The 24,321-nt window shown below is 42.5% G+C and overlaps 2 protein-coding genes across 3 annotated transcripts in view; one reads left to right on the top strand and one right to left on the bottom strand.

The window, feature by feature from the left end:
* The window catches only part of terf1 (telomeric repeat binding factor (NIMA-interacting) 1), a 47,923-nt gene extending 39,574 nt beyond the window's left edge, over positions 1-8,349 (top strand). Inside the window, exons 8-11 of one of the 2 annotated variants that reach the window (XM_084325728.1) lie at positions 722-819; positions 3,205-3,311; positions 5,522-5,705; positions 6,615-8,349. In XM_084325728.1, the coding sequence (XP_084181854.1) occupies positions 722-819; positions 3,205-3,311; positions 5,522-5,689 (373 nt within the window). In that variant the 3' untranslated portion in view covers positions 5,690-5,705; positions 6,615-8,349. Of the gene's footprint in view, positions 1-721; positions 820-3,204; positions 3,312-5,521 lie in introns of both variants that reach the window. The other variant, XM_084325727.1, reaches the window with a different exon arrangement.
* Positions 7,633-19,815, bottom strand: sbspon (somatomedin B and thrombospondin type 1 domain containing). Its single transcript, XM_084325730.1, has 5 exons — positions 19,378-19,815; positions 16,646-16,840; positions 15,926-16,004; positions 13,476-13,652; positions 7,633-8,671 (listed from the first exon to the last, which is right to left on the bottom strand). Exons 1-5 carry the CDS (start codon positions 19,592-19,594, stop codon positions 8,554-8,556), a joined length of 786 nt encoding a protein of 261 aa, XP_084181856.1. The 5' UTR covers positions 19,595-19,815; the 3' UTR covers positions 7,633-8,553.
* Between the last annotated feature and the right edge of the window lie 4,506 nt (positions 19,816-24,321).

Below are 24,321 nucleotides of genomic sequence, written 5' to 3'. Positions count from 1 at the left end.
GCCTTCTCCTCTTGCCAGATATAAGATGCTTGTTTCTTGTGTTGTGGATGTGCAGTGGTTGGCAGACTGGGACAAGCTCAGACAGTCTGTGATTCATGTTGTTGACAACTTGATACATAATTGATGCGTTTTGATGAATGTTAAATTCAGCGAGCCTCAGGAGACCAAAGCGATGGAAAAGAGGCTTTGAGGGCGCTCGATACTCGGACCATGACAGCACTCGTAGTACCCTCTTTTGTAGGCTTTCTAGTTTTTTGAGATGGCTGGGGTATGTGTTGCACCATATGACATTACAGTAATTAATGAGGGGTTCAAACAGGGTTTTGTATAAAGTGAGAAGGGCAGGCAAGGGAAGAAAATTACGTATTTTGCAGAATAAGCCAACATATTTGGACAGTTTTGTTTGTAGGTATTTTATGTGGCATTTGAAGTTGAGTGACTCATCGATGATGACCCTCAGGAATTTTGTGGACGCCACTCTTGACGGCTCCTTTCCATTTATTTTTATGCACATGTGATGTGTGTGCATCCGATTTGAGTGGAAGACAATAAAGTTTCCATGCTTCTCATGCTAACCCAGTCAAATGTTGCTTGCTACGGTTGTACAAATGGTTGTTAAGAGCGGTTACAAAATGTGGACGGAACAAGAGCACACGAAACAGTGAGCGTACACAGGGGGACAGAGACAACATTAGTCATAATTGTAATGCCTTCCCATCAGGACCAGAAGGAACCTCCTGGCCATGAGGAACACAGAGCTGTGGAAACCTGACTCTGGCAAGAAGCTCAATGTCCATTTGAATAGGATCAAAGAGAACGGTGAGTTCTTTATCCATCCTCGCATGACAGTTGTGTGTTAAAACTAGGGCTGTCAGTTTATCGCGTTAATTAGATTAATTAATTACACAGCAAATTATCGCGTTATGAAAATTAACTCAAAATTAATTACAAAAAAAAAGTTTATTTTTTTATTTTTTTTTAAATAACATTTTTTTTTTATCTCATTCATTCCATAAGAACGTAGAATACACATTACAGACTTTTTTTTATATGGTCCATTTGCATGTTCTTGGTATCTGATTCTAGGGACATCTATGGATCTCAGGGAATGTATTCCCAGTGTCAGAAATACTGTGTCTGTTACTAGGCTTGAGTAAATTGTAATGAACCAAATGAGAATATAAATTTAAAAAAAAATGTATCTTTGACTGTGAATAACACTATGCTCAAATTGACCAGACCTGAAAAATCTAAGCAAATTAATAGATGAAAGATGATTAAACAGAAGGTTTTGTAGATACAGTACTGAATTCTGCCATCTGGACACATGCAATTTGAAATATGATTATAGAATATAGAATATCAGGCATAAAATGGTTATGCGATTAAAATGCGATTAATTAGATTAATTAATTACAAATCCTGTAATTAATTAGATTAATTTTTTTAATCGCCTGACAGCACTAGTTAAAACACAAGCTTATTAGTAGAACCATACATATGTTTTAACTTGTGGTATTTCAAGTTTAGCATTGTATTAATCTGTGCACACTACACTCTGTGTGGAAAAATTGCAGACACTTTCCTAATATTGAGCTTCATAATTGATGTCTGCTTCCCTTTTGTCACCACAGCAGGTAGGTAGGATGTAGTGGATGGTAAACCCACCTAAACTCATGTTTGCCCACCTACTCTTTTGTTAAATGGTTTTCCCACCTTTTTTAAGCCAATATGAATCTTTATAATTGATATTCATAGCATCCTGCGGAATAGACCCACATACTGTGTGTGAGTGTTGTGGGCAGAGCTCTGCTTCCATCTTCTGGTGAGCGACTTCAGGGCACTGCTGCAGAACCATCTGAATGGAACCATGCCACGTCCAACGACCAGTCGGCGCAAAGCACTTTCATGTCATTGAAGTAGGGCTGGGCGATATGGCCAAAAATGATATTGCGATAACGATATCGATAACAAACAAAAAAAATCGATACAAAAAAAATCGATACAAAAAAGTTTTTAATTTAATTTTTTATAAACAGATGTATGTTTATTTTGCAGCAATTCTTTGTCGTTGCTGCCATCTTTAGTGTTACATCCCCTCACACTCCAGTTCTCAGGCTGCAGCTGGTTTGAAAGCGAAAGTAAACGCACTTCTCTGTTGGCATGTGGCTCCAGGGGAGTTAAACAGTTCTGGCTCTGCTAGTTTATTTTCTATCTTTTGGCGCTTTTTTGGTGGACAAACCACCGCACATGTGCACCGTGACTCATGACTGGAGTCTAGCTCTGCTAGCACACATAGCCTACTGTGTACAGACAGTTTCAAACTGTATTTTAAATTAGAAAGCAAACAAAATAAAAGAGAAAAATAAATCTCAATTTGGTCAGTATTGTCATTTGGACAAGCAAAGCCATTACTTTAAGTTGCAGGCAAGAAAGACAAGTCTGTCCACTGTCTCTGGGTTTAAAACTGCCCTGTTGCAGGTCACAAAAAATATATATATATTTTATTTTATTTTATATTGATTATTAAAATATATCTCGATAATTATCGTTATATCGCCCAGCCCTACCTTGAAGTCTCTCCCAATAAGATGCCCGCGTGTGGTTTGGCCGCAGAAGCAACATTTTGCTTACAAGGTGGCGGTTAAAGGTCAAATCTCTAATGACTGCAACCTCTAGACAAATGAGTCCAAAAGAGTTTGTTTATAAATCTTTTTGTTTTGGTCTGATGTGGGTTGGAGTTTAGTAACTTATTATACTGTGAATTTCTACAGACTTCTCTTGGCAGAACCTGAGGTGTGGTCAGCAGTAGCAACCCCTCTATACCCACTGAACTCTCAACCCACATCAGACCAAAACAAAGTGTAATACCAAGCAGGCCTCTCTTGCCTGGAGGTCACCATTTGACGGCATTACAGATTATACCTTTTAACAAGTCTATGTTGAGTTTATTAGGATCCCCGTTAGCTATTGCATGACAACAACTAGTTTTCCTGGGGTCCACACAAAACATAAAACATTACATTCGACAAGACTTTTACAGAACGGTAAATAAAAAAAAAATGATTTCCAAAGTCTATTTTCCTTCAAGCATTTACATTCGTATCTTCCATCGTATACCACTTATTTTCTGATTTTCATTTCATTGGAAAGAAAATAATGATGATGATAATAAATAAGAATAAAGTACTTATACATTTACAGATGCCAGCCTTCAATTCATATTGATCCCCCCATCAGAAAGAACCATTCTGACGCGTCGAAAAGGGTCACCTGAGAAGTCACTGAACACCACTTTAAAACGCAGGAAGGTTAGTGGAAACACACACACACACACCTCAGCTGGACAGATGGCCTAAAGGGGGAAAAATACAAAAATAGACCCTCCCCTCCAGCTCAATATAATGCGAGGGCCGTGTGCAAAATAAGGGTCGGCATTGCATGTGCTGATCCCCGTATTCAACAGGTAGCGCGGAAGCGCTTTGAGACGGATCAAAATGAGATTAGATTCACATGTATTGTCATCAGCACACTAGCTATTAGGGGTGGGACGATACATTGATCCAGATCGATATATCGATCTATTATCAATTATCAAATAGGATCGATGCAACGTAAAAAGATTGATTCATTTTGCGATACTCTTATTTTGAAAATCCCCTGTGAGCATATCCGCCCGGCTGCAACAACAACAGTAGCTCTGTGTGTGTAGACGTTAGACAGCATTGCTTCAGAGTCCGCCTATTTTGCGACCCGAAATAAGTGCCTGTTTTTCCCCCCACAAAAATGCATCTAACATGCTTTCCATCCTCGCCATTCCTTTATGCCCACGTCGCGTTAAATACTGAAATTAACGTTGCGTTAGCGTAAGCTAACTAAGCTAAGCTGATAGAGAGAACAGCAGAGGTCCACTAGGGACTGGGAAGGAGGGAGGTTACTGCATTCTCGAGATAGCCCCACTACCAGGATCTGGCCGATACTGCACCTTCTGACTCCCAATATGCCTTTTCCAGCCAAAATACAACGCTGTGACAGTGAATAGGATATTAATATAAAAAAAATAAAAAACGAACCAAAAACAGTGAACAGGTGGTCTATTTGTATTAAAAACAATAGATTGTTTTTCATTTAAATGTCTGGAAGAGATCAAAAATAAAAATGTCAAATGATATTTCCATTGCCTTTTTTTGTTGATTTAAATGTTACTGATTGTGTTAAATGGACATATAATATCGTCTCATATTATAATCAAATCTTATCGTGGCAGACTTTGTGATATCGGAAAATATCGTATCGTTGTCCAAAGAATCGATATCGTATCGTGATGAAACTGGTGATTCCCACCCCTACTAGCTATAGTGGAGTAGACTATTAAATATTCCATATTTATACAGTCTTGTTTCACGCTCCTGGCCACCTGCCTCAGCACACACACACATGCAAGTACTGTATAGTCTACGTTTGTAATGACTTGTTTTATTAGGAGATTGCAGATATTCTATGCGCTGCGTACAGTACACCAGCGGTGCCGCACTTATTCTCTGACACCCTTGTTTGAGTATTACTGAAGTGATGTGTTTAGTTCTTGAGAGAAATTGTAAACTGTATCTAATAGTGACAAAATCAAGTAAGTCAAATTCATGTTTATTCATCCTACATCCCTGCAATTAATCGCTGTCGACTTGGCCAATCACGTCTGTTGTCCGGGCAATATGTGCAGTGGAATGTTTATCAATAAGCAATGTCCAAAAATACAAATAAAACCAACAATAAATGATAACAATATTTATCTGATTTGTTTAGTTATTTATTCACCATCATTTGCAGTGTTTGTGTAGTGCTCTTATTTACTTTCGGACATTGAGGCATGACTAAATGCAATTTTTTTTTATTATCATATTTAGAAAAAGAAATGATCATACAAATATTGTTGTATTTATTATTATTATGATTATTTTATTTCAATGATGTCTATAGAGTCGACATGAATGCAATCACCATGATTCCTCCCAAATAAAGCCCTTAAGAACACGGTGCACACCAGTCTGTGCGACTTACGACTGCTCTTCAGCGCTCCTAAATCCTGCTCTTAGTTAATGGCGAATCCCCGAGATGGGACCGTTGGTGAATCCCAAAATCGGCCTGAACATTTCTTAATTACATGGCCATAATACATTTTAGTAACAAGGACAAGTGCTGTATCTTCTCACCGGGCTCTCAGTATAATCTGACGGCTGGCTCATATATTAGTGCTTTAGCCTTCGAAAACCACCTTTTTACAAAATAGAAATATCATTGTATGAATCAGATGTGTCTTGTGTTCTACTGAAGAAACGGTTGGAAACCGTACGTCGTATCACACCTTTCATCGGCTTTGTGATCCAAGTTGCCCAGTTACACGTGCAATTGGCCTATGAAATAACCTTTGATATGATGTATGGTTCACAACCGTTCCCTCGGTGGCACGTATACACCTGCGAAGCTTCACATCCTTGTTTGTTTTGTGGTTTTGTTTATTCAGAAATGGTCAGAAGGTTTAGATAAGCTGCTCATCGCCGGCGTGATGCGTCACGGCAAGGGGAGATGGTCAAAGATCTTACTGGATTACGACTTTAGAGGTCGCACCGGAGTCATGCTCAAAGACCGCTGGAGGGTTCTGAAGAGACAGAGAGCCAATCTGGACGGTTAAAGAGAAACAGAGCCAGGTTAGATTTGTGGTATGAGTTTACATGTGATATTAGTTTACCTTGCATTCTAAATGTAGCAGCTAATGACACTTCCTGATCCATGTGGATACCATGTATTGATATATATATATATTTATGATATAATTTATTTATGTTCTTCACTCAAGTCTATATTGATAAGTGTAAGGATGAAGTGTCATTCTTATAACCCAGGTCATAATCTTGGGCAGAGTGATATGCCCAAAATATCATATCACGCTATTATTATAGTTTTGATGATATTTGACTGTTGTTTTCCAGTAAAAAATAAAATAAAAAATACAATGTGATATGAGATCTCTTTTTATGTCTTTATCTTGTAATACAATTGGCATGTTCCTATGCTCGAATTTCTTTTCTTTTTAATACTGCTGTGCAGAATCTTTTGTTGATTGACTTAAACGTGTACAGTATGTATATATGGTGAACAATGGCATCCCTTCAGGTTCGGTATAAGTTAGTTAAGTTGAATAATGTACTGCCAGGTCATATTAAAAAAATCTTTAGGGATCGAGAGGGAAAATATGATTTAAGAACGAATTATAATTTAAAATAACCCTTTTTTATTTTATATATTTTTATTTCTACTAACATTTGTGTTATTTTTCATTGATGTTTATTTTGTTTCTTATTTTAGATTTGTAAGATATTTTGTTTCATGTATAATATTGTGAGGTAGGGGCAGGACTAGATAAGCATTTGTTTCCTTCTACTCCTTGCAAACTCATTTGTTTATAATTTAATGAAGAATTGTATTTGAAATGTTTTTCTTTAGTTAATTTTTATTTTGTTTTTTATATGGTTTATTGTTCAAGATGAAATAAACTCAACTCAACCTGTATTAGCCCCTTGTAAAAATGGGTCCTCTGCATTTGACCCTTTTTTTAGGAGCAGTGAGCAGCCACACATAGTGCGGTGCTCAGGGACCAACTCCAGTTGTGATGCCAGTACCTTGGTCAAGGGACCAACTCCAGTTGTAATGCCAGTACCTTGGTCAAGGGACCAACTCCAGTTGTAATGCCAGTACCTTGGTCAAGGGACCAACTCCAGTTGTAATGCCAGTACCTTGGTCAAGGGACCAACTCCAGTTGTAAGCCAGTACCTTGGTCAAGGGACCAACTCCAGTTGTAATGCCAGTACCTTGGTCAAGGGACCAACTCCAGTTGTAATATCAGTACCTTGGTCAAGGGACCAACTCCAGTTGTAATATCAGTACCTTGGTCAAGGGACCAACTCTAGTTGTGATGCCAGTACCTTGGTCAAGGGCAATGGAAGGAAACCTAGCATGCATAGTTTTATGGTGGGGGGGAAACTGGAGGAAACTCACACAAACACGGGGCGCAAACTCACACAGAAAGGCCCCCTGCTGGGGTTTTGAACCCAGGACCTTCTTACTGTGAAGCTACAGTGCTAACCACTGCACCGCTGTGCCACCCACCTTCCAGTCCTAGTTCTATACCTTCCAGCCATAGTTATATACCTTCCAGCCATAGTCCTATACCTTCTAGTCCTATTCCTATACTGTCTAGTCCTATACCTTCCAGCCCTATACTGTCTAGTCCTATACCTTATCACAGTAAAATGTTGCTCTAAAAGTGATTAAGTCTGAGCTTCACTGCTTCATTCATGGGACACAACCCATTTAATAAATGCCTGCCATATTTGCGTTGTATCAACGCTGTTGACTCTGGCTGTAATAATAATGCCCAAAGTCCCTGAAACACAAGATGCCATTTAATCATGTTGTGAAAATAACCTGCCACCAGAGGGCGCCCTACTCGTTGGAGTTGATTATTCTATGGTCCGCATTTCTGTTGCCTCCTACATTTAAAAGAGAAATTCCAATAGGAGTGAAAACAAGGAAATTCCAATAGGAGTGAAAACAAGGATTTATTCCAATGTAAATACTTTTGTACTTTTGCTTACTGTGGTTTAATTATACGTTTTTATAACAAGTTCACTTGAAAAGAGAAGTGGAATAATAGAAAAGCAGCATTGCTACAATAAAGTCGTTTTTCAATGTGCAATGTGTGTGATGTGCTTTCTGTGCACTACTAGATAACTCGAGTCAATCTCCAAGCAGTATTTTTACATACAGTAATCAACTTATTTTGAATAATGATTATGGTCATCTAATTGACTTGTATCATATGATTCGTTGCTTTATAACATGAACATATTGTGTTGCAACAAGGTTTGGTCCCAGGAGTAGCGAGTGTCTACTTAGCATTGAAAGCGGTGGCCAGGGCCCATTTTCACTAAGCTTCTCAAAGTAGGAGTGCAGGTCTGGGATCAGTGAACAGGAAACGCTTGTCTTCATGACTAGTGAAACTAAAGAGACTGAAGCTGACTAGATCAGCACTCTCACTCTGTGACCCTGGGATCCATACTCGATGGCTTCAAATCAGTTTGGGCAGGACTTCTCGTGTTATTGATGCAGCTTGGGTTAGAATATATATATATACCACTATGCATGTGTGTATGTATGTTATTTATTCATGAAACACTGTTGCATCAAAAACAATTCCTCAGATAATTGTAAAGCAATTTCGGGCTTTAGTTGGCCTCAAAAAGCTCTTCTTTGGGATTATTTCGGGTTTTCAACAGAAGTTTTGGGGAGTTTGGGCTGGGCAAAAAATTCCAGGCCCCTGGTAATGCAAACCCCAGGCCAGGTGTTTAGTGCTGCGCGCTGCTCTACGGTTCACATGATGAAGGAGCGCATAGGTTTGAATCCCACTCGTGGCCCTTTTGGCACATACCGTTCCAATTCTGTCTCTTCCCCCCCCTGAATACAAACTAGAGCGGAAACATGAGGGGCTTGGTGTTTTCAAATGAAGAGGAAGCTGTGTTGTGGCGGACAGCTGCAGTGCCGAGTCCTCTGGACCTTCCTCCAGGTCCCACTGCAGCGTGGGTTCCCTAGAGCCTGCCAGTGGAGCAGCGCCTCCCTGTAACGGACACAAAGATCACTGGTCAGGGTCTGGACATTATTGTCCAGGTGAATGTGTATGGTGTTGGAAATCATTTTTCGTGCTAAGAGTAAAAACCTACCAGTTTGTATTCAATGTCTCTTTCAACCAAGAGAAGGAAAGTATAATTTAAGAGGGTTGTGTATTCTTAAAACATGTAAAAAGGTAAGAACTAATGTAAAAGCTATAGATGTGTTTCAATTTTGAGAGTTCAATTATGGAATAGCCTTAGTGACGGGTTGAAGTTGTGTACTTCTCAGGGGAGATTTAAAAAAGCCTTAAAGGATAAAATAATTCAAGAGTACAGTTTTGAGTAAAACATCAAACAGTTGTTTTTGTCTTAAAAAAAATATATCTTGCAGCATATTTAAAGGTTTCTTTCTTATATTAAAATATATTTAGTTTTTAAGAATTTATAAAAGGATAGGCAAAAATAAGCATGTGCTTCAGCCTATTCCTTTTTTCTGTAAACTTTGGATTTTGTGTGAGCTTCGATCAACGCAAGATTTATACCATATAGCCCTTACCTTGACTAGGATGAGCTCTAAAAAGAATAATCCAATTATCTGATCGCATTTACTGTACATTGGAGGGGGTTGGGTTAGGACATTTACAGGGGCCAGTTTCGAATAGCAGTCTCCCGTAGGTGCTCCTTGAGAGTGGTTTTAAAAGTCGGTAGTGATTCACATTCCTTTACAGCTGTGGGTAGGCCGTTCCACATTGATGTGGCATAATTGCGAAACGTGTTTAGTCCCTTGTTTGAGCCGAATCTGGGTTTAAAATGATTTGTGGAGCTCCCTCTGGTGTTGTGATCGTGGTATTCACTGACCTTTGGGAAGTATTTTGACATGTACATGGGTACCTTGGTCGTGTAGTGTATCTTGTAGACCAGGCCCATTGCAAGTTGCTGTACTCTGTCGTCTACTCTAAGCCATCCTAGGTTGTCAAAGTGGGCAGGGGTGAGGTGGGTTCTAGGAGTAAGGTCAAGCAGTAGTCTGACCAGTTTGTTTTGTGATGTTTGTAATTTAGTTTTTAGCGCCTTTGAGGTGCTTTGGTACCATGAGGTGCAAGCATAGTCGTAGTACCCTTGAATGAGTGCTCCTGCCAGAGTCTTCAGGGTATTCTTTTTTACCAGAGAGGAGATCCGGTACAAGAATCTAGTTTGTTGGTTTACTTTTTTTATTACATTGGATGCTATTTTTTTGTCACAGGAAAGATTTGCCTCTAGGATGGAACCCAGGTATGTAATTTCATCTTTCCTTGTGACAATATTGTCACCCACTGTAACTGAGAAGCCGTCGGCCTTACTGAGTTTGTTATTTGAACCGAAGAGAATGGACTCTGTTTTACCCAGGTGTAATGATAGTTTGTTGTCAGCGAGCCAGGTGCAGATTTTGCCTAGTTCCGAGCTGAGGGTTTTTTCAACCTGTAACTTGTTCTTGTCAGAGACCAGCAGGGCTGAGTCGTCCGCGAACAGGAACAAGTTGCAGAACACCACAGCTCACTGGGAGGGGGGAGATAGGGTATCGTTTACCTCCACCATCTGTCCTCTCCCCTCCAGGTAGGATTGCATACAGCTCACTGATAGTCTATCAAAACCAATTGCTTTTAGCTTGTCAATCAGAATGGAGTGATTGACAGTGTCGAAGGCCTTTTGTAGGTCCAGCATGACCATGCCACAGTATTTGCCCGCGTCCACCTCTTGTTTGATGTGGTCGTTCAAATAGAGAAGGCATGTGTCAGTGGAGTGGGATGTTCTGAAGCCAGATTGGAATTCAAAGATTAGATATTTTTTTTGAGTACCTGTAGCTGTTGTTACCATTTCTAGTTTGAAATCGTCTTTGCGGACCCCTAGGTTATTGTAGTAGGCTATGATGTGTTCTACCCCAAAATGGGAGGGTAGTTTATTTACCAGTGTTGTGACTATTTGTGAAGAAAATTTTTAAGTAATTGGCCACATCCAGCTTGTCTGTGATGAGCGTGTTGTCTTCATGTTTATGTTTGAAAATCTGGTTTAAAGTTTTTTACTGTATTGGACGTTTGCGATCTCAGACTCATTCCCAATGATAACACAGCTCCCTCAATGGATTATGAATGGGAATATTGAATAAAAGAAATAACGATAGAAAACCCGACTTTTCTCGGGTTTGGCGCCCAACGCATGGCGAGTTAACCCGGCATATCTCGGGGTCTGGCCCCGAATGTGTTAAGGAAAAATTAAATGATGTCATACACAAAAATTTACTTTACATTGTTTGTTAGAATTTTGCACCAAAACATATCTTAACCCTTTCACTACCACACTACAGAAGGTTAACCTTTCACAGGGCGTGGTGGAGGGTAGTGTTAATTGCGTCGTCTGTGGAACGGTTTTGTCGGTAGGCAAATTGGTGGGGGTCTAGGGTGGGTGGGATCTCTTTGAGGATGGACTTCTTCACAATCCTCTCTAGGCTTTTGCTCACTATGGGAGTGAGAGCAACGGGGTGCCAGTCGTTCAAACAAGTGACCTTGCTTTTCTTAGGTACTGGGATGATGGTGGCGGATTTAAAGCAGGCTGGAACTTTGCATGTGCTGAGGGAGAGGTTGAATATCTTGGTGAACACCCCCGCTAGCTCTGTTGCGCATGCCCGGAGCACTCGGCCTGGAATTCCATCCGGGCCGGCTGCTTTCCTGATGTTAATACGCTGGAACTCCTTGCGCACTTCCACCTCAGTGATGACTGTGGTGGGGACAGGCATGATGGGGGCGGGTATGTTGACCTCGAACCGGGTGTAGAACATGTTAAGTTCATCTGGTAGGGAGGCAGCGATGGTGGCTGTGTGGTTGTTCCTCCCCTTTAAGTCAGTGATGTTCTATAGGCCTCTCCGACACAGTTTTTATTTCTCTCCTGAGATTGTATTTATTATTTTTTATTTTGTCCATATCTTGAGATTCGAAGGCTTCGTCTCTTTCCTTGAGGGCCACTCGAACTGCAGTGTTTATCCAGGGCTTTTGGTTGGGATAAACCCGGATTGTCTTTTTAGGTACAATGTCCTCCATGCATTTTTGGATGAATCCACGGACTGCTTCTGTGTATCCATCAATGTTCTCTGGCTCCTCAAACACACTCCAGTCTGTGCATTCAAAGCAGGCTGAAAGCGTGGCCTTTGATTCGTCGTCCCACCGAAGTACTTCCTTCACGGTGGGCGGGGCCTGCTTCAGCTTCTGCTTGTAGGTGGGCAGCAGCAAGACAGAGGAGTGGTCTGATTTGCCGAATGGTGGGCGGAGGAGGGCCTTGTACCCATTGCGGAAACAGCTGTAGGCATGATCCAAGAGGCGTGATTACGAAACCTAGCCGCATTTCTCGGAGACGCTCTCTGATTGGCCGACGCCTGTTTCTACAGCGTGATTGCGAAACCTAGTCGCATTTCTCGGAGACGCTCTCTGATTGGCACTGACTGACGCTCTCTGATTGGCCACTGACGCGTTTGCCCAATCGTGTGACGAGCTGTGTCTTTGCCCATTTCCACGTCAAACAGCCTGCAAACTACGTGGCGTTCTATCGCCATGCTCTAAGACAAACTCTAACCTTAACAAACTTCGAAAGAGTGCCTAAGCTTAACCGTCGAAAGAACTTGCCGTCACGCTCTAAGACAAACTCTAACCTTAACCAACTTCGAATGAGTGCCTAAGCTTAACCAGTGTAGAAACAGGCGTCGGCCAATCAGAGAGCGTCTCAGAGAAATGCGGCTAGGAAAAGAAATAACGGCACCAATCGAAGGAGCTCAAAGGGAATCTCATTGGAATAAGCACTTGCAGTGGTTCAATGAGGACTGTGTGGACGACTCACTAAATAACCACAAAATGTTGGGGGGGGGGACGTGTCTCTTAGTCTTGATCCTCCACAGCGTCCTCTCCACACAGTAACAATATCTGCACTGCTGCTACAACTGGTCAATGAAACCAGCCAGTGTGTCCGATTCGGCGATTCATATATCAAAATTCATACAGAAAAAAACATTGTAGTTTAAGGCTGTGATCACATTGGGCACCTTTTTGAACGTACTTGCACCTTTTTTCTATTTCAGTGGTTTTGTTACGACATGCGTGTGTCTCCTCCAGACTACACAGCTCACGTTTCTGAAGCAGCGCTTTTTTGGGGGGCGCTCAGTTTTAAAAAGTTTCAACTTGAGCCGCGGAGCGCACCAATCGAGACATCGACAGCTGGCGACGCTGAAAACGTATAGATAGTAGCCAACGTTAGCTGAGGTAGCAACGCTAATCAATGGTATATCGCTTGTTGCGCCCTGTGCACTTTAGATTCTCTATGTGCGCCTCGCATTTGAGCGCAAGAAAAAGGCGTCCAATCTGATCACAGCCTTAAGGTTTTGGTTATGGTAAAGGTTTGGTGTATGAATAACTTTTTAGGTTGCTGATTGGCCAAGTGTACCAACTAAGGCCTGAGAGGGCGGGGAAAGGACGCTACTGGAGGTTCTTGAATCCTCTACAGCAGGAAGCCAGGTACAGGAAGGTGTTTACGAATGACCAAAGGTCATCTTAACAGGAAAGTGGCAAAGGCCACAGGCTACTGCAGCATAAAGAGATGGCTGTAGTGATGACGACTCCTGTGTGTGTGTTTGTTTGAACGAGTGTGGGTCGTGCAGAACAAGAATGTGCCCCCGTGTGTTATCCTGTTCTGAACCTCCGCTCCACACGGCCTGTGCAAATATGCAACCTCAAAATTCCAAACGGCGTTCAAAGAACACGCACGTTGGTGGAAATGGAAACGCTTAGAACTTCATACTTGTCAGAGTCCTGGCCATCTCCTTGGCAGCTGCCAGTATTGTTGTGCATGGCGGGTGGTTGGCAGGCCACACACACTTTGAAGCCTTCGCTTATGTAGCGCATCCAGTATGTGTGTGGGCGGTTCTCCACCACGCAGTGGGGTGCCCGGGACTCCAGGGTGAACTCCATGCAGAATCTGACGGAGACGGGGAGAGAGGGAGGGCAGGTCATGCGGGTCACATTGCTGTAATGCCAGGGTGCAATCAAACCAAGTATAGTGAGGTGTAGTGGTTACGTGATTGCTGTTTCCCGCGCGGTCCACCCCTCTTGAAATCGCAATGTAACTAGCAATGGACACATTTCTAAATTGTTTCGTTTAAAACTAATAAAGCATGAACGTTGGCATGGTGTACCTTTCTGTGTGTATTCATCCACAATCTATAGCTCAGCATGAAACAATTCGCAATTAATTGTAAAGGTAGCAAAATAACAACGTTTATGTTTTCGTTCACTGAGGAACTACACAATGGCCGTGACGTGTATTAGGCGACAGCACTGAACGACAGGCGTTCTACTGGTAAGTGTAGTTCTTTTAACGACAAATTAAACATCCTTATAATAACTAACTTTATTTCAACCAAAAATGCTTAAACAATAATGTTAGTGATAGAAGGGAACTCATTTTGTGCAAAAATGGAAAGCTTGCCAATGTTCATGAGGCAGAATTATTACACTAGCCGATGATACATTTTCCCAATGATAAATCCCTATACGGGTGCACCGCGCGGGAAACTAAAGTGACGTCAGACTACACCTCCCTATAGATAGATAGGAAGGTGGATTCATTGATGAACGCATAGATTGGTAGGTAGGTAGACAGACAGCAGGTACAATTGATTATATAAGGAATAAGGACAAGCAGTGCCTTATATGCAAAGTATTGTCTTTACACAATGTGGCATGCCTTTGAGCTGTCACTAGGGGCAGCGCGGCTAGCTGTGAGTGAGTGAATGAATGACTGAATGTGTGAGTGACAGAGTGAGTTAGTGACATTGGCGATCTGTTGAGGTCACATCCTAAAAGTATCTGAAAGGTGGTATGGACACGCCCGTATGAAGTATGACCAATAATGCCAATAGTTCACGTGGTACCTTCTGTATTTGAAACTATGAAAGGGCCGTTCATAACAGGGCATTGGCTGCTTTCACAAAATCCCCTATAGTGGGAATGTGAAGGTGATGTCACAAAGCAGCCATCTGTTTTTGTACATTTAGCAGTTTTAGCAGATTTCTCTATACAAATTGATGTAAGTGAACCTCCCAGCGATGGCGACTGGCATCCATAGCAACGCATAGCAACCGACTTAACTCCTCGCCCACATCACATCCATAGCAACCGTCTTAACTCCCCGCCCACATCACATCCATAGCAACCGTCTTAACTCCCCGCCCACATCACATCCATAGCAACCGTCTTAACTCCCCGCCCACATCACATCCATAGCAACCGTCTTAACTCCCCGCCCACATCACATCCATAGCAACCGTCTTAACTCCCCGCCCACATCACATCCATAGCAACGCATAGCAACCGTCTTAACTCCCCGCCCACATCACATCCATAGCAACCGTATTAACTCCCCGCCCACATCACATCCATAGCAACCGTATTAACTCCCCGCCCACATCACATCCATAGCAACCGTATTAACTCCCTGCCCACATCACATCCATAGCAACCGTATTAACTCCCCGCCCACATCACATCCATAGCAACCGTATTAACTCCCCGCCCACATCACATCCATAGCAACCGTATTAACTCCCCGCCCACATCACATCCATAGCAACCGTATTAACTCCCTGCCCACATCACATCCATAGCAACCGTATTAACTCCCCGCCCACATCACATCCATAGCAACCGTATTAACTCCCTGCCCACATCACATCCATAGCAACGCATAGCAACCGCCTTAACTCCCTGCCCACATCACATCCTCTATTGTCATCAGAATCATTGTGCGTGTGCTATTCATCTGACGGGCCCTCGTGTTAAATATCAAAGGGCCAGTGGAGAGACTCAAAGCCGCCTGCTTTAGTGGCTTTTTCCCGGTGTGAGAGACAGCCAGGTGTCCAGGTGAGCTAATACCAATTGTTTACACAGAAACAAGAGCAGTTTCCCTGGTACAGCTGGACCCTCTACACACTGACACTCACAACGGTGACTCAGTCAGTACCGGTCCACTCCTATAGACCCTGCCAGGTCCTGCAAAGAAAATGTAATGTCTTTCTTTCGCTGAGGTTTCACATCAATGCACTGAATGACAGTTTAGCCGTCGGCTAATGATACAATCCTTTCACCTTTTTGAATCTGAAGCTTCAGAAGTTCCCTGCAACACGCAGGTAGTCTGACGGAGCTATGTGTGGAGTGCTGGCAGATGTATTGAAAAGCTGAAATTAAGCCTACCCTTCATCCAGAGGGGCTCCGTGACTGTCGTGCGTTGGCCGTCCTTTACCAAACTCCACGCTGGTGATGAAAGCCGGACCTGGCGAGAACAAAATGTGATGGCTGAGTGGTAACCTGAAATCCCATGTCAGGTGGTTCAGGAATGACACAATGTTGACGTGTGTGTGTGTGTGTGTGTGTGTGTGTGTGTGTGTGTGTGTGTGTGTGTGTGTGTGTGTGTGTGTGTGTGTGTGTGTGTGTGTGTGTGTGTGTGTGTGTGTGTGTGTGTGTGTGTGTGTGTGTGCGTGCTTGATCAGGCTTGTGTGCCACTGCACTCATATGTTTATGTTTTTTTCTTTTTTATAATTTTTTTTCTTTTAAAATGTTCAATTTAAATACAACACAATACAGTAACAACAATAATACACACAACATCACAGGACAGTACATCAACAATAATAATTATAATAACGACAAGACAATCAGAACTAATAAAAATGATAAATACAGAATATAAAAATCGAATTATCTTATCACAGACACCACAAAAGACATGTCCTCCCCCACTCCCCACCCCAGGACCAACCCCGCTCCGCTGCTAGATGGTGGTCTTAACTTCCTATGTTTATGTTTATGCATTATGTGTGTGTACCTGTGGTGAGTCCACACTGTTCCGTGTGTGTGTGTGTGTGTGTGTGTGCCTGTGCCTGTGTGTGTGTGCCTGTGCCTGTGTGTGTGTACCTGTGGTGAGTCCACACTGTTCCCTCTGGGGCCCTCTGTACTCCCTGCAGCCTGCCCGTTGCTCCAGACGGGGGCAGGGCTCTCCGCTGTTCCCCGGCTGCCGCTCCGCGTGACGGACTCGGATCCTCACCGAGGCCTGGCAGGGTTTGGCACAGCCGCTCCAGTAGCTCCACTCGCTCACAGCACAGTCCCGCGCTGGATGAATGGAGAACACGTGCGCGCGTGTGTGTGTAAACAGGGGAGAAGCGATTCAACACACGTGTTATTGTATGGCCTCTGTTGTTGTAGCAGGAATACACACTTCAAGGGGAGATGTAAAGATATTTAATATGAACCAGTGTGTTGAGGATCATATTTTTACAGGTCACTGGATCACATCAAAGTCAGATCGTGTCTCGTTTGGATAAACCTGTCTCACGGCTGATGGGTAGATCATACAGTACATTACATTATCCCATTGAAAGAATTCAATTAGAGTCTATAGATGTTAAATGTCGTGGAGGGTAACTCGGTCAATGAAGGATTGATTTTGACTCGTAGAATTTGTCTTTCATATTGGACTGCAGGAGTGTTGAGACCAGGCCAGATGAACTCCGACCTATCCATTCATCTAATCCTATGATTTTCTTTTCAGTAGCTTCTCGAGCCTGAGAGTCGAGCTTTGATGTCTTAAGCCTTTCACCATCACAATACAAAAGGGTTAACCCTGTCACTGCCACACGACAAAGGGTTAACCCTTTCACTACCACACTACCGAAGGTTAACCCTTTCACTGTAGTGTGGTAGTGAAAGGGTTAAGCATGCAGATTTGACCTATAACACAAATGAGGCGCGCTCCGCTTCTTCGACTCGTACTGTAATTGCTCTGACTGATTGACAGAATCACATTCTTCAAATATATTCCATTATGCAGCACTGCAATGAGGTTAGACAACACAGACTGCCTGGTTTCAGTTATTTGGTGCTGTTGTGATCGTGACCTTTAAGTTATTCACTAGTCACGACGTGGATGCTGAATTAGCAATTGATCAGTAATAGATTACATGTAATGGGATTATAGTAATCTGAGCATCAATAATTGGTAAGCACTATCAGTTACAGTAAAAGTTAATAAATAGTGTCAGATTACAATTACAAAAACATGATGATAATGATGATTGTTGGATTACTTTTATATAAAATTGATTATTTATTTTAATTTGAAGTAATGGTTAGTCATGATGGTATTGAAATAGCTGACAATGTAGAGTTCAATCACAATCAATAGTTTACTTCACGTTGCACGGATTGTGGAGGCAAAGTTATCCGAAAGTCATTGGAAATCATCAGATTATGTTATTGAGCTTTGAGTAATCCAATATACTGTATGTACTGTTTACATTTTCCTCAGCAGGTAATTAGTGATCTATAAAGGATCAGCCCAACCCTGCTTATTCCTGCAGCCTATACAGTATAAGATGATGTGAAGAATATCTAGGCCAGCTGGCTTGTTTGTGTTGGACAGGACTCTGAAGTCTGAAGATCACACAGAAGATAAGCAGAGCAGAAAAACAACATTCTGTCTGTAAGAGAAAGTGTGTGTGCGTGCGCTCTGCCACCTGACCCATGTGTTATATCACCATCAGAGGATCAACGGCAACATCAGCTGCCCATCTGACGAGAAGACCAATCCGTTTGTTCATCTTATGTTCATCAAGAGTTCATCGCCACAGTATAAGTTAGTTCGATGCGATAATATGGTCCCGGTGATAATTGATATATTATTTGCCCATATATTTGCAGTTGTAAAGTCAACTCATATCACTCAGCCTCTACTATTTTTTATTATGAATAAAAGGAAAACTCTTAATTAACCATCTTTAGATAATAAAATAGTCAGACTCTACTGTCTTTAACTATGAATGAACACAACACTCTAACTTACCATCTTTAGATAATAAAGTTTGAAAACGTTCTCGGAACTGAACTGAGGTACAGTCTATATACAATGTTTTGATCCTCGTGACCCGTCAGTGTTGTTTAACTCTTCACAGTCTCAGGGGTGTAAAAAGTACCCAGAAATTATACTTAAGTGAAAGTATGGGTACCGTCTCAAAATCGTACTCAAGTAAAAGTCAGAGTATCTGGCTAAAAACACACTTGAGTAAAAGTCAAAGAGTTTCTACTTTGGAATGTACTTAAGTACTAAAAAGTTAAAACTTTTTTTTTATTGCAAGCGATAGACCAGGGGTCTCAAACTCATTCCATCGTGGGCCAAGTTTTCATTTTAACTACACATTGCACCAGGTGAGTTAGTTGAAGAGGTGAGCCAATTAGTGAAATCATCAGCTGGTGTTTGTTTAGGCAAGGCTGGAATGAAACCAAGCATACACTCACACAAGGACCAATTAGCATGAGGTATGGGCGGGTTAATTTTCCATTGATGGGGATTTGATTGGCTGTTTTTAAATAAAGCGCGGCCGCAGGATTAATAACGCTAACGTTAGTTCGGCCAGAGAAACAAATATACTAATTAAAATAGTTGGACCTGCGAGATTTGTACCTTGTAGGTCTGCATTTTAAATGTAAGGAGTAAAAAGTAAGTTTTTTTCTCTGAAATGTAATTGAGTAAAAGTACAAGTATACAAACCTAATGATACTCGAGTAAAGTACAAATCCCCCAAAACAGTACTTAAGTATTGTAACGAAATACAATCACTCAAGTACTTTACACCCCTCGTCCTGCTCCCTACCTGGGCACTCTGTGAAGTAGTCGAAGCAGCAGTCCTTGGTCCTGACGCAGCCCTCGTCGCAGTAGCACGTCCCGTACACGCGGTCCATCCTCCAGTCGGTGCCAGTGCAGCTCAGCTCCCTGCCTCGGCAGCACTTGCCCGAACACCCCCCTGCCACCGAGTGGTACGTTCCCAGAGTGGCGACCGCCGCCAGCACCAGCAAACGGGTCAACCCCATCACCAGGGCCTTGGGGGGGGGGTGCCCAGGTCAAAAGTCAAACCCCCTGGAGTTAATCCAAAACGTGTCTCTCCGCGGCGTCCTCCCCACACAGCCTTCTTTCTCTCTGTGTCTCTACTCCGTCTTCTGTCTTATCTTTCTCATGCTTATGACCATTTGAGAGAGAGAGTCGGGGTGGAATATACCGGTCCGGCCTCAGACACCGCCACGCCACAGGAGCCCCCCCCCCCCCCCTCCCTCCCTCCCTCCCTTGTGACCTGGAATTCCTGTGATGCAGCTCCAAACAAGCCCCACTACTTACGTCCGCTAGCAACAGGTCTACTGAGCGACTACTCCATTCAGGATCCAGTCATACTCCCGGTGTTTCTGCTGTCCCTCTCTCTCTCTCTTTAGCCTTGTCTACTCTCTCTCTCTCTCTCTCTCTCTCTCTCTCTCTCTCTCTCTCTCTCTCTCTCTCTCTCTCTCTCTCTCTCTCTCTCTCTCTCTCTCTCTCTCTCCCCCACCGAGTCCCTCCCTCCAGTTGGTCTCACACAGGAGGAGACGGAGAGCAGGGAGGGGTGATCTGTTGTGTTCGTTTATCCCTCCCTCTTCTGCCCCCCCCACTCCCTCTCTCTCTCTCTGTCTCTTTATATCTTTATCTCTCTCTCTCACTCTCGTTCTCTCTTTCAGTTGTTTCTTTTGTCTTATTTCTGCCTCTGCCTTTTCTTCCCCTCTCTCTCTCTCTCTCTCTCTCTCTCTCTCTCTCTCTCTCTCTCTCTCTCTCTCTCTCTCTCTCTCTCTCTCTCTCATTCCTTCCTGTGGATTTTGTTGCCACCCTCCCTGGCTGATGCCAGTCTCGCCCGGCCGGTCTCTCTCTGCCACCCTGGAGGCTCGCGAGGCCCAGAGGAGAGGCAGGAATGCGAGTGCTTGGCCGGGCTCCAGGTCCTTGCGCCAGGGGGGCCCACTGTACGGTGTAAAGCCACCCATTCGCTTCTCACCTCTCTGCCTCTTTCTTCCTTTCCCTTCTTTCTTTCTGCATGTAGTAATCCCCCAGGATCACACACAGACACACACACACACCTGACATGCTTTTCTGTGTTACCTACTGCTATCCATGGGTCATTTGCTCGGTGAAGAGCCTCATTGATAGATAGTAGGGCTGACCCCTATTAGTCGATTAGTCGACTAATTGGTCGAAAGGAGCCGTAGTCGACTGCCAACCTCTTAAGGCCTCTGCATGCTACAGCAAATTCAAAGCAACTTCAACACAACATCGGCGCGATTTCAGCGCGCTTGTTGCAGACAGTCTTGTAGACTGTGTTGCTTGGGCGTTGCGTACCTGTGTCCAAAATCTAATCTAAAGACCCGTTGCGTTGGTATTGCGTAGCAGTGATTGGTTGGTAGTGTATGGGGGCGGGGCTGTCTGTCACTTCTAGTGTTCCTGGCTTGAGACCAAAAGAAAACTTTCTGACAGGAGCTCGAGACCAAAAGAAAACTTTCTGACAGGAGCTCGATAGCTAGTGTATTGTTTCATTACACTTGTTTAATTGTTTGTTTAAAATGAATCAAATGCAGGAACGTATTTCAGAGGAGGTCCGAAAGTACCAACATTTATATAATAGCGGGTCTAAAGACTACAAGGATAGCATTATGACGATGAATTCGTGGAAGGAGATTGGGGAAACAATGGGGATGACATGGACTGGGTTGATATTACACTATATACAAGAACACAAGCGAAAACAAACATAAACAGGGCTATTATTATACTAACGATGTATGGTTGAGAAGGGAAATCCGTTTGTAATGGCTAGAGTGCGCACCTTCGGCTGCCCAAAGTATTCAGGCGGGCTGGGCGCGCTCGAGCCGCACATCCGGGGTACATTTTGTTGCATCATAGGCTGCGCGTTGATTTTGCAGAAGCATAAAGGTAATGTGTCTGCAACACCGTTGCTTTGTCGATGTTGTGTTGAAGTTGCTTTGAATTTGCTGTAGCATGCAGAGGCCTTTAGTCGAATACAAAAAATAAAGAATTATAAAAAAAAATACATATATATATTTTTTTTAATCATTCTTTCCAAAAGAAAAGAGGCCTACTGTAGAAGCGTGGCTAACACTAATTGCACGCATACCAGAGGCTAACTGCCTACGAAAACAGGCACAGAGGCACTGAAAGAGGATTTCACCCATCTAATGAACACACTAGACTAGACAAATATCAAGATGTATCCATCAGTGGACCAATTGCATGCTTTCGCAGACGACAAGAAGCCTTCCGTCGACTCCTTCAGACATTAAGCACCCCCCACAGCCCAAATGGAATGATACAAAAATATATATATATTATACTTTTTTTTTTTTACTAACCAACGGCAAATTTTGGCCAATCATAGTCGACTATCCAAATCCTTAGTCGGGGACAGCCCTAATAGATAGACAGACAAACCCTGTTTGAAGTTTGGAGTTTCGGTTTACAAGTACACTGTGCCAACGTGACTCTGATACAAAATGCTAATCAGGTAGCCTACATACTGTACCAGGGAGGAGGATATCGTTGTAGATTTGTTTGTTTGGGCTCAACAGTTCATTAAAATCACCAGTCTATTGTGCAATATCCAGTTTCATGAGGGCAAAACGGGGGCAATTCACCAAGGAACAACGCCAATCTATTTAGCATGTAACCTCACACATACCCCGAGGCTCTAAACTGTTTTGTACACATTTAGTTTGACAGTAATTGAGAGTTAATGAGTTTGAATATCTCGACCTGTGATGATAAACCACAGATTCCTTTTATGCACCTCTGTGGAAGCATGTCTTGGTCAGTGTTGGGACTAACGCGTTACAAAGTAACGCGTTACAGAAACGAAGTTACTTTTTGCCGCAACTAGTACTCTAACGCATTACTTTTGAAATTCAGTAACGCTACTTACGTTACTGAATGGTTTGTTAGTTCGTTACTGCGTTCTTTTTATGTAGATTCATAGCGAGCGTCCTTATTTCGCCTGCGTTTGTTTTGTTTACTGTAGACTGAAAGGCGCTATATAAAACGAAGTATTATTATTATTATTATTTCTTTCCGTAGCCTCATTCTGGTTTTCGCACTTCTGATTGGCCACTGACGTTCTGAAAGAAATAGACGCTCTCTACAGTAAACAACAAGAGGACGCTCGCTATGAATCTACATAATAAGAACGCAGTAATAATAACGAACTAACAAACCATTTAGCAACTACTTGGAGAGATAATTAATATACAACATGGAAACGAGATAAAGAACATGTTTGAAGGGCTGCTGGAGTCAACTGGACTAACGTTACATCTCGACCACCGCAGACTGGTGACGGTGAGTGCAATGTGTTCACTGAAACTCAAGATCAACGGATTTTGACTGTACGAAATCTGCCAGGGAATCTCATAATACTAATCAAACAATATAAATATAGTCCTTTCATGCACAATTGATATCCTAACTATTCTAACGTTGCAATGCTTTGATTGATATCTTAAACAACGCTGCAAGATGGTTATGAATGAATTAATGAATGGATGAATGAATGAATGAATGAAAACTTTATTTAACAGATTGCAGAATGGGTACAATACAGTACGGCTCAATACATACAATTGTTAAGGGGATGCAGACCTGAGAAAGACGTTTGTCTTGTTTCCATCAGGGTCCCCCATTTTCAATTCATATAGACATTTATGACATACCCAACATACATGACATTTATGGCATAGGGACATATAGGTATTTAGTACTGATACATTTGTGACATAAGCGGTATTCAAATATACAGTACTGTTACCCCTAGATCCTGACAGAGTATATACATATGATGGGGAGGGGACTGTACATTAGGAGGGGGTGGGTGGGTGGGAGAGAAATATACATACAGCGGGGAGGGAATATATAATGAAACGCTCTAGACCACATTGCTTAGCAGAGTTCGGTGATGTGAATGGAAACTGTCAAGTTGATCAACCGATTTTGAGTATATGGGGCATGGGACTTGAGCATTTTATTTTTTTATTTTTTTTTAAATAACTAAATAGTTACTTTTCACAGTAACTCATTACTTTTGGGTGTAAGTAACTAGTACAGTAACGAAGTTACTTTGAAATGAAGTAACTAGTAAAGTAACTGAGTTACTATTTTTCAGTAACTAGCACAACACTGGTCTTGGTCACATTCCTATAGCATGGTTAATTGACCTATGTGTCAAACCTCCACCGTCTCTCCTTGATCCTCCGATCACAACAGTTGCTTCCCTCGAAGAATAAAGGGCGAGGTCTGAGATAGGTCAATTGCTTAATCTCATTTGGATGCTGTCAGTGTGATGGATCACACGAGATATGTGTGAGTTTAGCACAAAATGAGGTGTTTTTGGCCAAGAGCTAGGCTAGTGGTCCATATCTGTCTTCTTGCCTGACTCTGGAGAAGACGGTAAGCACATTTCACATCATGTTGGCTTTAAAACAGTGGTTCTCAACCTCTTTGGTTTGTGGTTCCTAAAAAACAGAGGGATGCCTGTTTGCAACCTGCCATTTGATTGATTGATTGATTGAAAATTGTATTAACAGATTGCAGAATGGGTACAGTACAGTACGGCTCAATACATACAATTGTTAAGGGGATGCAGACCAGAGAAAGACTTTCGTCTTGTTTACATCAGGGTCCCCCATTCCCACCATCATGGTGCAACATAGACACAATGATGATTTCCATTTCCTCTTTTCAGGCT

The sequence above is a fragment of the Notolepis coatsorum genome, assembly GCF_963971535.1.
Source record: "Notolepis coatsorum genome assembly, chromosome: 12".
Taxonomy (NCBI): domain Eukaryota; kingdom Metazoa; phylum Chordata; class Actinopteri; order Aulopiformes; family Paralepididae; genus Notolepis; species Notolepis coatsorum.
Note: the sequence above shows the minus strand (reverse complement) of the source record. Positions and strands in the feature narration are given on the sequence as shown.

What these genes read in the sequence shown, in the direction of transcription:
- sbspon (XM_084325730.1), bottom strand. Translation starts at nt 19,594, where the DNA reads ATGGGGTTGACCCGTTTGCTGGTGCTGGCGGCGGTCGCCACTCTGGGA. An exon ending in CTACTTCACAGAGTGCCCAG is followed by an intron (nt 16,841 to 19,377) that starts GTAGGGAGCAGG and finishes CCATTCATCCAG; the next exon opens with CGCGGGACTGTGCTGTGAGC. An exon ending in GATGGCCAGGACTCTGACAA is followed by an intron (nt 8,672 to 13,475) that starts GTATGAAGTTCT and finishes TGTCCGTTACAG; the next exon opens with GGAGGCGCTGCTCCACTGGC.